Below are 16,000 nucleotides of genomic sequence, written 5' to 3'. Positions count from 1 at the left end.
GTACGTAAGAGTGTAAATGTACGTAAGAGTGTAAATGTATGTAAGTGTGTAAATGTACGTAAGAGTGTAAATGTACGTAAGAGTGTAAATGTACGTAAGTGTGTAAATGTACGTAAGAGTGTAAATGTACGTAAGTGTGTAAATGTACGTAAGAGTGTAAATGTACGTAAGTGTGTAAATGTACGTAAGAGTGTAAATGTACGTAAGTGTGTAAATGTACGTAAGAGTGTAAATGTACGTAAGAGTGTAAATGTACGTAAGAGTGTAAATGTAGGTAAGTGTGTAAATGTACGTAAGAGTGTAAATGTACGTAAGAGTGTAAATGTACGTAAGTGTGTAAATGTACGTAAGAGTGTAAATGTACGTAAGAGTGTAAATGTATGTAAGAGTGTAAATGTACGTAAGTGTGTAAATGTAGGTAAGTGTGTAAATGTACGTAAGAGTGTAAATGTACGTAAGAGTGTAAATGTACGTAAGTGTGTAAATGTACGTAAGAGTGTAAATGTACGTAAGTGTGTAAATGTACGTAAGAGTGTAAATGTACGTAAGAGTGTAAATGTACGTAAGAGTGTAAATGTAGGTAAGTGTGTAAATGTACGTAAGAGTGTAACTGTAGGTAAGTGTGTAAATGTACGTAAGAGTGTAAATGTACGTAAGAGTGTAAATGTACGTAAGTGTGTAAATGTACGTAAGAGTGTAAATGTACGTAAGTGTGTAAATGTACGTAAGAGTGTAAATGTACGTAAGTGTGTAAATGTACGTAAGAGTGTAAATGTACGTAAGAGTGTAAAAGTACGTAAGTATGTAAATGTAGGTAAGTGTGTAAATGTACGTAAGAGTGTAAATGTAGGTAAGTGTGTAAATGTACGTAAGAGTGTAAATGTAGGTAAGTGTGTAAATGTACGTAAGAGTGTAAATGTACGTAAGAGTGTAAATGTACGTAAGTGTGTAAATGTACGTAAGAGTGTAAATGTACGTAAGAGTGTAAATGTACGTAAGAGTGTAAATGTACGTAAGTGTGTAAATGTACGTAAGTGTGTAAATGTACGTAAGAGTGTAAATGTACGTAAGAGTGTAAATGTACGTAAGTGTGTAAATGTACGTAAGAGTGTAAATGTACGTAAGTGTGTAAATGTACGTAAGAGTGTAAATGTACGTAAGAGTGTAAATGTAGGTAAGTGTGTAAATGTACGTAAGAGTGTAAATGTAGGTAAGTGTGTAAATGTACGTAAGAGTGTAAATGTACGTAAGAGTGTAAATGTACGTAAGTGTGTAAATGTACGTAAGAGTGTAAATGTACGTAAGTGTGTAAATGTACGTAAGAGTGTAAATGTACGTAAGTGTGTAAATGTACGTAAGAGTGTAAATGTACGTAAGAGTGTAAATGTACGTAAGAGTGTAAATGTACGTAAGTGTGTAAATGTACGTAAGAGTGTAAATGTACGTAAGTGTGTAAATGTACGTAAGTGTGTAAATGTACGTAAGTGTGTAAATGTAGGTAAGTGTGTAAATGTACGTAAGAGTGTAAATGTAGGTAAGTGTGTAAATGTACGTAAGTGTGTAAATGTATGTAAGTGTTGTCCTTTACCTAGGCTTTGCTTAATATGTGGCTAAGTGCAACCCTGAGTGGTTCAGCAGAGCACTGGTGGTTGTTAAAAGTTTAAATATTTAAGAACAGTTTAAAACATTTTGTTTGATCTTTACTTTTTTCTTATGTATTATTATTATTATTATTATTATTATTATTATTGTATGTTGTTTAATTAATGATAAAGTCTGTCCCACTGCTGTATGTACATTACATGTTGTACAATAAACACCTTTGCTATAAACATGAGATGTTTTAAAATAGAAAGAATGTGTATTTTTAGAATATTTTGCCATTATGTAATGACTGTGTTCACTTCTGGGACTGATGTGCTGAAAATCAATTTCCTCCTCTTGTTTGGTTGATATATGAGTAATTTTCCTTCATATTCAGCTACATTACGCTGTCGTGAGTTCAGAGATGCCTCACGCGTGTGTGGATTTACTCAGAAGTGACTGCATCTTTTTTCTTTGATGAAGATGACAAATGTCTTATTACTCAGAATAACTGCGCTCGTGGCTCTGCAGGAAACCGACACGTCTCAAGTCTCAATATAATCTTGCATATTTTTCTCATCACTCACTAACATTTAAATGTTATTAATTCATTTATTTTTTAGTTTGTCTCTGTTGAAAATAAATGAATGAATCTTTCAGCTGGACTCTGAGCTTTAGTTAAGTGGAACCAACAAAAAGTGTGAGAACACCAGGAAAGATTTACAGCATTTATTTTGAATTTCATAAAACATATTTTTATTATGAATGATTAAAGATGGATATGTCCAAAATACACGTCATGATGAGCTCAGAGCCTATCAGTCAGTCAGCCAGGTCATGTTTTTACGAGTTTTCACACCAGTTTCACTCGAAAGTTAGCAACAAAGGCTAACCGTGTCATAGAGATACAACAGACAGAAGTCTTGTTTATTACAGATAACTTGGTTAGATGGTGTTGACCATTAGTGACATTATGGGATGTAGTTTATCAGCCTGTGTCAGTGTATCTACTGGGAATATGATCAAATTAATACTGTAACATGTTTTGTTACATTTGGCTGTTAGAATAGATTCAGACAGAACTGAGAGTAAAAAAGCAGCAAATAGTCAGCTTTGAAAAAATGGGCTAAACGAGTAATTGCAGTAAAAACTGTATCATATTCATCAACAACATCTTGGCAGTATTACTGTATGTTATTTATACCAATCCATAATGACTGTACACGTGTAACGTCTGAGTGAGCAGACACCTGCCACAGTGGACACTGTGGACAACAAAGGAAACGGTGACATACTCTTCATCATTACACAATTACAATCAATGAGGAACTCGATAACATTCAAAAACACAGAAAACAAATGTATTTATATGTGAATGGACCAAAACATGCAAAAAGGTTTAAACACCCATTAAAACCACAAAGGTGCCTTGCTGCCGTATATCAAGAAGGAAGCTGACATGTTGGGCAGGAATGTGTTTTAACAGAGACAAAACAGAGACATTTCTGACTGTGTTTCACAAAAAGTAGACGAAAACGTTTCGTTTTAGTGATTAAGTGTGCAGCGTGTCACAGTCCTGCAGGACCCTCGCCCTTTCCCTCTCCTCTACCCCCCTCCCCTCTGTCGCTCTCTCATGTCATCATGACTGAGTTTGTGTGCCTCGGGTTTCAGAGGCGGCCTCAGAGAGCTTCCTGCCACTAGCTTAGCCTCCAAGAAAGAACTGCGATCTCTGTCACTGCACTTGTGTCCAGTCTCACTGTATTCACAGAGACAGTGCGGTCAGAGGGCCCGGTGGCGCCAGTGTCCGGCAGCCTCGCCTCTGTCAGTGCGCCCCAGGATGGCTGTGGCTACAATGTAGCTGCCATCACCAGTGTGTGAATGTGTGGATGACTGGATGTGTAAAGTGCTTTGGGGTCCTTAGGGACTAATAAAGCACCCTCCTGAAACACTGAGTTATCCTAACACTGAAGAAAAATTGGGGCAGATTGAAAATATTTATTCTGCTCTATTAATATGTAGTAATAAATATTTGGATCTGACTGTTGTTGATTAGCAAGTATTGTTAGGAAGCAGGAAAAGTCTGGAATACGTGCAGAGGGCAGCAGGCTTAAAACTAATTCTTGAATATTTGACTGAATATACAAAGATTTAAATTCATGTACCTCACTGTGGTATACACACTATTACTGTATGATTACTAATTACCCAAACTGTGTATTCACACAATCTAACTGCCAACTGTTACCTTTAAAACCACGTGATGACCTGAAATCCCCTCCGACACTTCGTGGACTTACTCCAGGGCACTGGATGAGCTAGAAATCATCTTCATCGTCTCCAAGACTTCAGAGAAAACATTCTGTAGGTCAACAAGACAAAAGCTGAACATTTGGAAAGACTGCGTTTCTTGCATCTGTTGTAAAACTGACACAGCTGAATGTGACAGGTGAGAGCTGAGCGTGGGAACCGGCCCTGGTAGGGTTCACGTCTAAAAGCCTTTCAGTGTGGCTGAATTTCAAAGAAGAGAATTGCATTTACTTGAGAATCCTTATCTAATGTTAAAATGTGTTTAATCAAACTTTCAGCACTGAGAAAGGGTTGAAGTCTTCACGGCACTATAGTTTATCATGGTAGACTAACTACCCAGCCTAGCCTGCACTTACTGCCCAGTATAAACTTTGAATAGCATGGAGCCGTCATCACTTCATCTGCTTTATAACAATATTTAGAAACATCCAGAAACCTTAAACACACGTACAGATCCAGTATCCCATTCAAACAAAATCTAAAGTAATTATTACATTTAGGCTTTAAATGTCTAACTTAGCAAAGCACCAGTTTACCTGAAGTGTTTTACAGAACAACAAACATGAAACACAGATACAGGCAGACACAGGCAGACACAGACCTTCAGCCTGCATTCTTTGCAAGAGCCAGCAGGGGGCGACCTCACTGCTTTCAAAAGGGGCCCAGATTTCTTACTTCTGAATAAAAAATGACCCCCAGCTTCAAGAAAAGACAGTCCTGATGAGCTCTGTCGAGTCTTAATGAATACAACAGGATGTCTGCTTTGTAATAATCACAAATGTCAGAGCAGGTTTAGGCTGGGACTAGCTCGTGACTGACAAGATTCACTCCTCACTCCATCTTCACAACCAGTTTCAAAAGGCCATCGCAGCACAAACACGCTGAGCTCGGTACTTTGAAACAGGACACAGTCATCAGTCCCACTGGGATTGATGACTGTGTCCATCTTTTCTATACAGTCTGCAGGGTCGCTGAATAAGTTGCTTGTTGCTCAGAGTAGCAATTAACTTAGTTCCTCTGCTCAGAGAACCGAGTGAAAGGCACAATAATCACAGTGCAGCTTAGTTTCAGCTGTTTCTAACAGGTGAACAAGTATTTTTAAATGTTTCCTATTCTTCCCAGGTTTATGAGAAATCAGATGACCTGCAGGTAGCAAGAACATAAGAAGTGCTCTCAGAAGACTGATCTTTAAAACAACGTGTGAGACATACAGTTCAATACAATCATAATTAGGAGTAACAATTACTATGTTGTCTCTTGCTTTTATATTTTCCTCTCCAATACAAGCTGCAATACAAGGATGCATTACACACAGACGGTTATACGAGTACTTTTTCTGTCATAAAGGAATCAAAGGTTCTAATTTCACTGAAAATAAAGCAGTTTCGCATCTTTTTAGATCCATTTTTAGTTTCCCAAGTTCTCATAACGTCAACTAATAGTCGCAAAGAGAGAATCGAAAATTTGATTCATACTTCTGAGATCAGTCTTCCACAGCACGGAGGCGGCTCTAACTGGGTCACAGGCATATTGAGATGTCGTAAACCACGGTTTAATTTTCATTATGTTTGGGAAAGACAGAATATATAAAAGCCACAGTGTTACGTGGTTAGATAGCTATAGCTCTGTGTGTGGAGCTCTCATGTCTTCCCTTTGTTCCTCTTCCAGTTTTATAACATTTCATTATCCAGAGTGGACACACTCAGATCACACTGCAGCTCATCCAAAAGGTAATCACAGATATCACCTCATTCACTCACCAGATCACGGACTCACCACATAGCAAGGCATATTATTATTATTATTATTATTATTATTATTGTTATTATTATTATTATTATTATTATTATTATTATTATTGTTATTGTTATTATTATTATTATTATTATCATCATCAGATAATTATATTTTACATTCTCTATGAGACTCTAAAAGAACTGATTGGTATTTAATGGAAACCTATGAAAACATCGTCATGTTCCATGGGTCTCACCTAAAAATGTTTCTGTACAGTAATTTAGAATTTCTCTCTCTCATTGCAGACATCTATTTAAAAAGTAAAGCAACTGTTGCTCAGTCAGGCCTCTTCCGGGGCGCGGAGGGCCCTCGGGCCTCCGGCCTCTGGGCCTGCGGCTCGGTTCACTCAGGCACAGCTGGCTGCCGGCGGAGCCGGCGGGCACGCCGGTGCAGCCCCCTCTAGCTTCTGCCCGGTGGCTACTGGGTGACCCCTCGTCTGGGGATCCTCAGCCCTTCCCATGAAGGTGGCACGGATGCCCCTCCGGTGGTCCTCCTTGGGCTCTTGCACTCTGGGGCCTCTGGATGTCTGGGGCCTGGATCTCCTCCATGCCTGCTTCATTCCCTGGGGGGCGGGGCTATGGCTCTCTACATCCTCTTGCAGACCATTACATGGGGAAACCATTTGAATACAAGCGTGCTGATCCACACAGGTGTGCACACAGGTGTTCACTGTTTGTAGACTTAAATCACACCTTTCTTGGCTGCTACTTCAAAGCACATTGTGCGCTGTCTGTCCTGCGTGCTGCACAACAACATTCAATATTTAGTATTTACTGCTGTTTACACTTAGCTAGATTAACGTGATGGTGTTGTTTAGTATGTTGCTTTGTTTTTTTTTGCTTGTTTTCTCTTCTTTTTCTCTCAACAGGTGATCCAGGAGATTTTTCCCCCTTTCTCACTGTCCCTCTCCCCTTCTGTTTTTCTTCTCCTTCCTCTTTCTTTCTCCCTTTCCTATCCCTCACTCATGTCTGTCCCGTCTGTAACAACTGAAAATAAAATAAAATAAAAAATAAAAACAAAGGTCGATCAAATGGACCAATACGGCAATGCCATGATGATCCATTTGGCAAAATAAATCCATTGGGTATCCTTGTTGGTCTTCAGACAACAATTCTGACGGCTAAAGAACCAAATGGGACAGGCAAAAAAAAAAAAAAAAAAAAAAAGCAACTCAATAATGCTGATGGGCTGAAGTCTAAAACACTCTTTGGCTCAGTAGATAAAGACGGATGAGCAACAACAGTTGGAACTGGCTCACAGACTGTCTCCATCAGTCACAGCTTCATTTAAGGAAAACAAATCAGCCACCAGGAAACAACAAGAGGCAGCACTGTGTTGCTCTGTGTTGCTACTGAACTCAAAGCCATAGTACAATTAACAGCTCTCCTCTTCAGGGTTGTTGTGCACCACTCCCAGCACTCCTGCAACATCACCCAGCAGTATTTCATCGAATGTTTGTTTCATCTCCCCATCACACGCTCTTTTATTCAGCTGCACAATACTGTCAAGAATCACCTGCACTGATAGTTAAGTTATTTATTTTTCAGGATATAGTTATATTGTTACTTTGTTAGAGTTATTTGATATTATATTTGTATTACTGTATATTACTGTATATTACTATTCTTATTGTATATGTTGTATATCTTATTCCTCTGCTCCTCTGTCTCTCCTGCTACATTGAGCATGTGTACGACAATAAAATTCCCTCGGGATAAATAAAGTTCTACTTATCTCATCTCATCTCATCTCATCTTATCTTATCTTATCTTATCTTATCTTATCTTACATTCAAAGCAGTTCTGCACTTTTGTATTTGGTGCAAACTGTTCTAAATCGCTCATGTACAATCATGCAAACATATCACGGTGCAAGAAGAGCAAATATTATATCCTGTAAGTATAACTATGGCGGTAGGAATCAAAGACAAGAAGGGAGAAAGCAACTGCATACTCTGAGCTGTTACACTGGTGAAAATGAACACAAGATTTAAAGCTGTGGAGAGCTGGAGGCAAAGAGGCTTGGGTACGCTTCTTTGTTTGGATCCAGTCGTCCGTTAGTCGTTAACGAACTCTACAAATTCAAAAAAACTGAAACAAACAGTCGCATGTCTTCAGATGGAAGGCAGGGATAGACCCACTTATTGGCATCAATTTTCTACTTACCTCTCAAAGCACTTAAAACAAGCTACATTACCTCCACTCTCACACCCAGGATCAATGAACTCTCCAACATACACACTGTACTCTGGATTCATGTTGCTGTCATGATAAGCAGTGCATCACCATCTCAAATATGTGTTTAAGATAAAACAAGTATAGTGATGGAGAAGTGTAGAATCACATCTAAAGTAGTAGAAATACATGCATGCACTCAAATGGCAGCTGTAGATCTTGAATAACAAAAACAGATTTTCTTTTGAGAAGCAGCGCTGCAACAGACTGAGCTGCTAACACGTTCTTACATTTGAAAGAGAACGGTTTAACCGTTGAAGGTTGCAGTCAGAGATGCTGCAAAGTGCAAGTTTGGAGCTTCAAGCACAACCGTGTCTCGCATCTCAGTTTTGGGCTGCAGCTTTGACAGGAGGACGTTTTCTGTTTATTGTTTATATCACTGAGACGTTTGTGCATTTAACGAAAAACTGGATAAATGTAACCAAATGTGATTTTGCAGCTGTTAAACTGCTTTCGATAGTTTTGCATTTGCTTCATGTTACAATTGCTGCATCAACACAATCTACTGAAGCTGAGCACAGAGTAGGAACATCAGATGAGCACGTGCTTTTGCAACTTTGGCCTTTTTGCAAAACTAAACAGTGAAACCTCCTTTCAATAGCTTTTTGCACATGCAGGGGCTGACGGCTTCTCATTACATGCATGCGCTTCATAGTAAACCGTCCTGAAACAATGACAGCAGCAGAAATAAACCACCATTTTCCGGGTGACTGTAGTGCTGACTGTAACTTCAGTCAGCTTTGTCAAAAACGGGGTTTAACCCCACAGAGTGTTTCCAGGCAAAACAGATGTGACGTCAGGCCACCGAATGTCACAACATCAGCACTTTCACAGTGAACTATCTGAAAACGCACTTGCAAAATTAGCTGTTTTCCACTGTTTGCACCTTATCGTTGCATATTAGGTGCAGCAGGCCTGAGAGGAATGCATAAATGAAACTACAAAAATGATTGTTATATTCCAGAGAGAAAGAGCAATTCAGCGATAATTAAAACACAACATGTGGGTGCTGATTGCATCATGCGCTGCATTATACTGCAAGCAGGACTTGAATGCTGTTTTAAAAGTCTTTTAAAAGCTTTACAGGAACAAATGTGACAAATTAGTGACACAGTTTGCTTTTGAGTTATTACGGTTTAGAGTTGATCTCTGCTTCAATCACAGGTTAAAAAAGTAAACGTAAACATATACTTGTGCTAACCTGGACTAGACTACGGTGTTATTTTGGATCTGCATGGACCCGCCTAACGTTTGCGTGTGTTTTTGCAGAAAACCATCCTGCTGTGATGAGGCAACACAGTTTTGGAAAACAAAAACAGTTTCTACTGTACATCCCACTCACAGCTTTGTGTAGTCACTCTACTCCCCTACAACGTTCAGTGTTCTGTGTTGTTTGGGGTTAGCCTGCCTTGTTTTGTTTTTGTTTGTCTAAAAGCATATAAAGATGAATTAACCTCTTGATGCCACAAGTTCACAAGCGACTCCCCGGGCTTTTGTTTTTCAGAAACGACACAATGGTCCATCTGAGGTGAAGCCCAGTAAGTTCTGATCCTCCAGTTTTCCTGTTTCAAACTGGAGATAATTGTATAAAAAGAAGTTAAACTACAACTAAAGACAAAAAAACAATCACAAGTATTCAGGAATATTCATTAACTTGAGTCATGGACAGAAAATCATGTTAACAATGGTTCAGTGAAAAATAACAGTTTGTTTTTTATGTTTTACAGATTTTGCACTGTTATCTAAAACTTGGAAGGAAAATTCAACAGTCACAGGAATTCAAACTAAATATTCACCCAGCAAAAGTTTCCACACGAACAAGTCATTTGTGCACGTTAGTTTCCACCCAAGCTTCACCTGCCAAAGCCTCGATCAGCGACTGCGCCTCAGAGACTCGCTCACACGCTTCATGTAAAATCAACAAAACTCTCAAAACAATCAGATTTTGGGATTAGACACAAAAGCTTCAGTGAAGAGAGTTTAGTGTATATTTGAATAAATCACTGACTTTTGCTTTTATTTAACTTGCTGTATGAGCAAATGCAAAAGATCTGAAATTATTGACAGAGTTGAAAGATGTAAAAATTCCCGAGCCAGCAGGTGTTACTTTGTTTCTAGTAGCTGTTCTGGAACATTCTTACGCTTTTCACATCCTTTAAAGAACATAAACAGCATCATGTTTATTTTTCTGTCTCATTAATATTGAAGTTTTCTTTAGATTTTAATTGACTGCTGTCATATTTTACCACGATCTCCTTTCTTTGTTTTTCATGAGTTTTGAGCAGCTTCTTCTTTTTTCTTCTGAGGATGCTGCTCAGATTAAACTAGTTCATTAAAATCATAGAAAAATGAAATTCATGTTTTTCTCAGTGTTCCAGCAGAACCACAACCACGCTGCCATCTCTCTTACCGGCAAAACCTCATCATCATTTCCTGTGCTGCTACACAGTTTCCATGACAGCACGTAAGGAAATATAAAGATGAGTTTCACTCGTTTTCATGTGTTTCGGTCAAATTTGCTCAGTGTGAGTGATCGCCGGCGTAAAGATCATTTTAAGTGCCTGTGGCTTTGTGGAGCAGTGTGAAATACAGCAGGATGTTCCTGACGCACTGTATGATGGGATGGATTGTGTTGGCAGCTCTTAGCTTCTGCCTGCCTGTGTGGAGCAGTGAGTATAAACAACCTTTTACTGATGATTTCTGTAACACTTTAAAAACCATTATTTTTAAGTTCATTACGAACAAGAAAAGCGAATGAGATTCACATTAAACTACAGATAAAGATAATGGTGCCACAGTCATGCAAAACCGTTGAAGAGCCTGAGGGCAGCTCTGACAGGATTAGTTGGGACACCAAAGATATGTTAACTAGCTGCTGGACCATGCACCACAGTGACTACATTTCCATATTTAACGGTGGAGCTGTGTAGACAAACTTTGCTCCTACATGAGCAAGTTTAAGACTTACTGTTGACTTCAAACTGGGACCAAGCCCAGCATCAGTGATGTCAAACATGGTTTTCAGGTGTCAGGTGGAAGAGGAGAGAACCATGTCCTTGGTATTTTCTGTATTTAAAAGAAGTCATCATTTCAGACGCGATACATGGAAAATATGAAATACATGTGAAGAGTGCTGAAACCTTTAGTTTGCAGGATGTAATCACAGCATTAATCTGACAGGTGGAGTGACCCATGGATCCAGACGTTTTGCCACCAGAATGACAAAACTGATCATGAATCTTCAGCAATATTTGTTTTTGATAGATGTTCAGCTGTCCTTAGCTGAAGTTTACTGCTCCTTGTGAATTCAGCTGACTGTATTATAAGGCATTGTAATGTGGTTTTAGCTTTTAAAGTGCTAGCCAGGAAATTTAATGTATTCCAATTAATTTTCAACAAGCACATCATGAACCGTTCCATCGTCTGATGAAAAACGTAAAAGAGTAATGGAATTTCAAATGTAGGATTAAACAATTCAGGTATATTAAATGACACTGTTCAGCAGGCCTTCAGTAGGTAGGTGCTGAATCTAACTATCAGCTCGATAGACATTCAAACACTTGGCTTGGAGGAAAACCAATGAAACAACAATTCAAATCTGATAACTTTTGAACTGGAGGAGTCAGAATCCAAACACTCATCCACACTCATCCACACTTTACCCTCAGCATCGGTGTCTTAGCTCCTGTGAGGTTTTCCAAAGTTGTGTCCTGTCTGTTTAATCCATACAAAGCTTACAAAACCAAGAATTTGCTCCCATAATTGTATTATTTTCTTGTGTTAGCTCATTTGTCGTTATATGAACAGATCTATATATACATTTCTTTCTTTGAGTGCTCAATGAAAATGAGTTTAAGCATGTTTGCCTGGGAGACTTGGTGTTGTTGTTTTTCTTCCACTGGAACTGGACTCTGATATGTAAATGGTTTTAGCTGATAGTATTTGCTTCTTCATTGCTGCTACTAATAGTCACTTATACCTTTTCTCATGCCAGCTCCGAAAGTGACCCAGCCCTACAGAGTGGTCAGCACCAATGGTGTGGCACAGATTCAGTGTGCTATTCATCCACAAAGCCTGAGATACCCATACCCTGAGGAGGTCAGAGTCGCTGTGCTGAAGGGCCTCCATGGCCAACAAGAACTCTGCTTCTCCATCCTTAACTTCACGGACCCGAGAGAGACACGTATGGAGCAAAAAGAACAGGTAATTATTGTTTTTGTGCTTTTTTGCCTGTTGAGGTTGAGTTTTCTTCAGGAATCTGCCACTGCGACTTGTTCTTTCCTGCTAGTGACACAACATAACACTTAAAAACTCAGGTGGGAGAGCAGGTCACCTACTAATGGGAAGGTTGGTGGTTCCACCTCCTTCTGTTCCAGCCAAACATCGTTGGGCGAGGTACCAAACCCCATGTTGCCCTCCGATGCATCCATTGGTGGAAAAGCGCTATATCAAAATATTTATATCATGGCTCACAACTGAAGAAGCCCACTTTCATTACACCCTTAATTCACCCTCAGTTAGCAAATGAAGGGGGTTCATGTGCTCAGCAAACTGCATGCATGAGTGAATAAGGTCTCAAACATTAAGAATCCAGATCCGTCCTATAAATGCATTTTTCTTCCTCCATAAATATTCGTTTTCTTCATTATATGATGCATTAAACTGAAGATTGCACTCTTACAAATGGCATAAACATTAGACTGAAATACAAAAACTTGTGCACAGTGTTGAGGTACAATGGTGTCCTGTACGTTTCAGGTGGAGTGCACTGCTGAGACCACGCACGACACTGTGGAGGTGACGCTCTCTGGCCTGAATGTCACTGACACAGATATGTATCGCTGTGAAATACAGATCGTCTACCCGCCACCGTTCCTGCGGCTTATTGGCAACGGCACACTCATTCATGTCCTCGGTGAGGCGACCGCACGGCCCTGTTTATCCACAAAGCTGAAATCTTTAGTCTTACGTTTCCTCTCTGCGTCCACAGACAGCTCCAGCTGCCCCGTGCAGGAAGCTCAGAGGCAAAGTCACCACCAGGGTGAAGAGGAGGGAGATGATGATAACACGGCACCTGTCAGTGTTCCTGTGGTCGTCCTGGTGATCGCAGTCATTTGTGTCTTAATCATCATCATCTACTTTCAGGTCAGAACATTATTAATTGATTTTGTCTTTATCAGGATTTGATTAGTATTTATTTCTGATTAGTAGCGTTACAGCGACCTGAGTCCAACACAGTTAACTGTTTCTGATGCTAAGAGTGTGAATCAGCAGTCATTGGCTAACTGGCTTGCAGAAGGTAACTGGTTTTCACGTGGAATATTGCAGTTTCACTTATGAAAGAGCAAACACTGAACCATGAAGTTGCACGGGTTGTTTGAAAGCAGTTTTGTGTTTTTAGCCTCGAAGCATTGATCAGCTGCGAGTCACTGATGTTTCGCTCCTCGTCCAGAACAGTTTCAGAGACAGGGAAGCTTTTTTCTACCATGCTATTTAGGAAAATCATTTCCTGTGTGCTCGGGCTCTCCATGGGGTATTCTACCCTCTGCACAAACAAAATTGATGTTTCTAAAATTGTTTCTAACATGTTAAGTAGCTAACAAGCTACAGATTATTGTGGCTGTGCAGGAAACTCTGTTGCGTGCTGGATCCTCCACGTGCCGTCCAGGCTCAGCTGGTTTCCAGAAAGTTGTTCTCTTGTTGATACTGTAACAACTGTAAAGAGAACTCTTTCACTTTGTAGGGTTTTTTCTCCACTTTGACAGCCTCACAGCAACCTTGACCTCAGTTTGCTCCACTTATTTCTTTCCAACCACTTCTCAGTGTTTTAGCCTGTTTATCGGTAGTAGTAGTATATTTATGCATATATTCATGGTTAACAGTCCAAGAGTACTAATGGCACGAGACTGTATCATTAGAAGTCTTAGTGGTGTAAAGGATTCTTCAAGATCAACAACAGAAACACAACATGTCAGGCTGACAGAGATCTTTATCCTTTAAAGGTCAAATCTTTCCATAAGCCTCTCGTGTCACAGACGAATCATGTGATCTTTTCCTTCCACGTAGCTGTCAGGCTCTGCTGCATACAATGATAATTATTCACTCCATTAACTTCTGCATGGTTTCCATTTTCAGACTGTCCAGTGTGAACGGGGGAGGAGAGAAATGTTGAGGCCGTGGCCGGGCACGCTTCATAAGGTGGACGGAGCTTCAGGTCCGTGTGAAAACATCGTGTGTAACATGTGAATGTTGGTGGTGGAGCTGTCGTGTGCGGGGCAGTTTTCTTTGGCTTAGAAGCGTTCGAATGATATTATTGCTTCTACGTAGTGAGCGGGGTGGGGATGATCATTTTCACCTCTTTGACTGATGAAAAACACCAAAATTTTACTTTTTAAGTGAAAAAATAATGTTTACATTCTTGTAAACTCAAATGATGGTAAAAAGCTGTAGCTTTGATTTTCCATTGAGTTTAGATGTAAAATCAGCTTAAATGCAACTTAAAATGCAATGCTTGGGATAATTAAACGAGTACAATGATAGCTGTCTTTTACTGCAACTATTGTTATTGTTGTAATGCAAAGCAAATATTCATGTATTCATGTTGGATATTAACACAAAATAAAGTTTTTTGACTTTAAATTGTACTTTTGTTATTTGAAAAATATAAATATGTGTTGTTGCAACAGGAGACATTTTTGGAAAACACTTTTTAATAGTTTTCAGGACTTTCTAAAAGTCCTTTAGAGTCAGAATAAGTCTCGCTGTGTACAAATGGGCTCTTTGCTGTTATGTCAAATAACAGAGAAGATAAATACTGACAAGATGACGTCCACATGGCACAGACAATAACGACACATATAGCATATTTATCATGTGTCTCAGTGCATAAACTATGGCTCATCAAAGGTGTTGGAGCCCTGCTTACTGACCTGTTGTTGTTCCTAAAGTAGAATGGGAGGCAGAGCCGAACCAGCTCCCAGTTTGGGTTTGGGAGACAGGCCCCTTCTTTACTTTTAAGGTTAGGCTTCAAACTTTTTTTTGATACAGCTTAAAGTTGGGGCTTGATCAGCTGACTTAGTATGTATCATATGTATGATATATGGAGCTTGTTTCAGTCATCTCTTTTCATAAAAGAACTCCAGGCCTCACCTGCCTCGGTTAGGGTCAGTGGTCATGAGTCAACAGTAATAAAGAGGCTAACAAGGTAAAAATGGATCCAAGGTGAAAACAGCTTGCATGTGCAGCAGGGGTGGCAGGTGGGGGCCATGTAAGATGCAGGTTGACTGACGATTTTTGCTTCCCCTGTCTCATCCGTCAGCAGTGTTCCCCAGGAATGTCCTCTCTCCCCTTTTCTGTGTTTACAGTATATAGTCTGAATCATTGCAGAGCCATGGTTTCTTTTAAGATCACTGAAGTGTTTTCTTACTGCAGTAAAACTGCCTCTTTCAGTTCAGTTCATTTCCAGTTTATTTCTATAGTGTCAGCATCTAGTGACGGCCAAATGAAGCCGTCTGAAGCACTGAAGCTTGTGTTAGTCCTCTTTGGTGCCATCTTGTGGCCAAAAGCAAAAGTTGCGTGAAGAGCAGCTTGCATCTACAACTTGAAATGACAGCTTCTGTTTAATATCATAATAACAACACTTAAGGTTATTCTATTTATTTTTTATACAGCAGAGCATCCTCTCTTTCTTGCTCGCTCCATGTCTCTCAGTATATCCCACATGGGTTTACGATCTCTCACACAACATCACCACAACAGCACAAATCCCACTAAAGATTCACTTCTGTATAAACCACTGAATACTGCAGCAGCAATGTGCTGATTGAAGCTTCGGACGCCACTGATCACTTGACAGCCCAACCAAGCCTTGATACACTAGGATGAAGACTGAAATATTGTTTGTCTGCTGCTGGCTCTCAAAATTATTGGTGCATAAAAACTGCATATAAATATAAAGGTTTGCTGTTTTTTCCCCTTAAACGTGGTCTGAAAATCCTTGGGTGGCCTGTCATGGTCACAGCTGGTCACAGAGCAGCCAAAAGAAGAAGAAGAAGAAGAAGAAGAAGAAGAACAACAAC

General features: G+C 39.6%; 1 protein-coding gene across 1 annotated transcript; it reads left to right on the top strand.

The window, feature by feature from the left end:
- The first annotated feature begins 10,518 nt into the window (after positions 1-10,518).
- cd28 (CD28 molecule) lies at positions 10,519-14,292 on the top strand. The gene is made up of 5 exons (XM_035914744.2): positions 10,519-10,591; positions 11,917-12,125; positions 12,681-12,837; positions 12,913-13,067; positions 14,058-14,292. The coding sequence occupies exons 1-5, from the start codon at positions 10,519-10,521 to the stop codon at positions 14,166-14,168; spliced, it is 705 nt and encodes a 234-aa protein (XP_035770637.1). The 3' UTR covers positions 14,169-14,292.
- The last annotated feature ends 1,708 nt before the right edge of the window (positions 14,293-16,000 follow it).

The sequence above is a fragment of the Neolamprologus brichardi genome, chromosome 16 (assembly GCF_056152115.1).
Source record: "Neolamprologus brichardi isolate AB-2024 chromosome 16, ASM5615211v1, whole genome shotgun sequence".
Lineage (NCBI taxonomy): Eukaryota > Metazoa > Chordata > Actinopteri > Cichliformes > Cichlidae > Neolamprologus > Neolamprologus brichardi.
This window is presented reverse-complemented; position numbering and strand designations above follow the sequence as displayed.

Bases quoted from the DNA above. Each gene is read 5' to 3' on its own strand.
- cd28 (XM_035914744.2), top strand. From the start codon at position 10,519: ATGTTCCTGACGCACTGTATGATGGGATGGATTGTGTTGGCAGCTCTT. The intron at 10,592-11,916 runs GTGAGTATAAAC...TTCTCATGCCAG, and splicing joins CTGCCTGCCTGTGTGGAGCA to CTCCGAAAGTGACCCAGCCC. The intron at 12,838-12,912 runs GTGAGGCGACCG...CTGCGTCCACAG, and splicing joins CACACTCATTCATGTCCTCG to ACAGCTCCAGCTGCCCCGTG.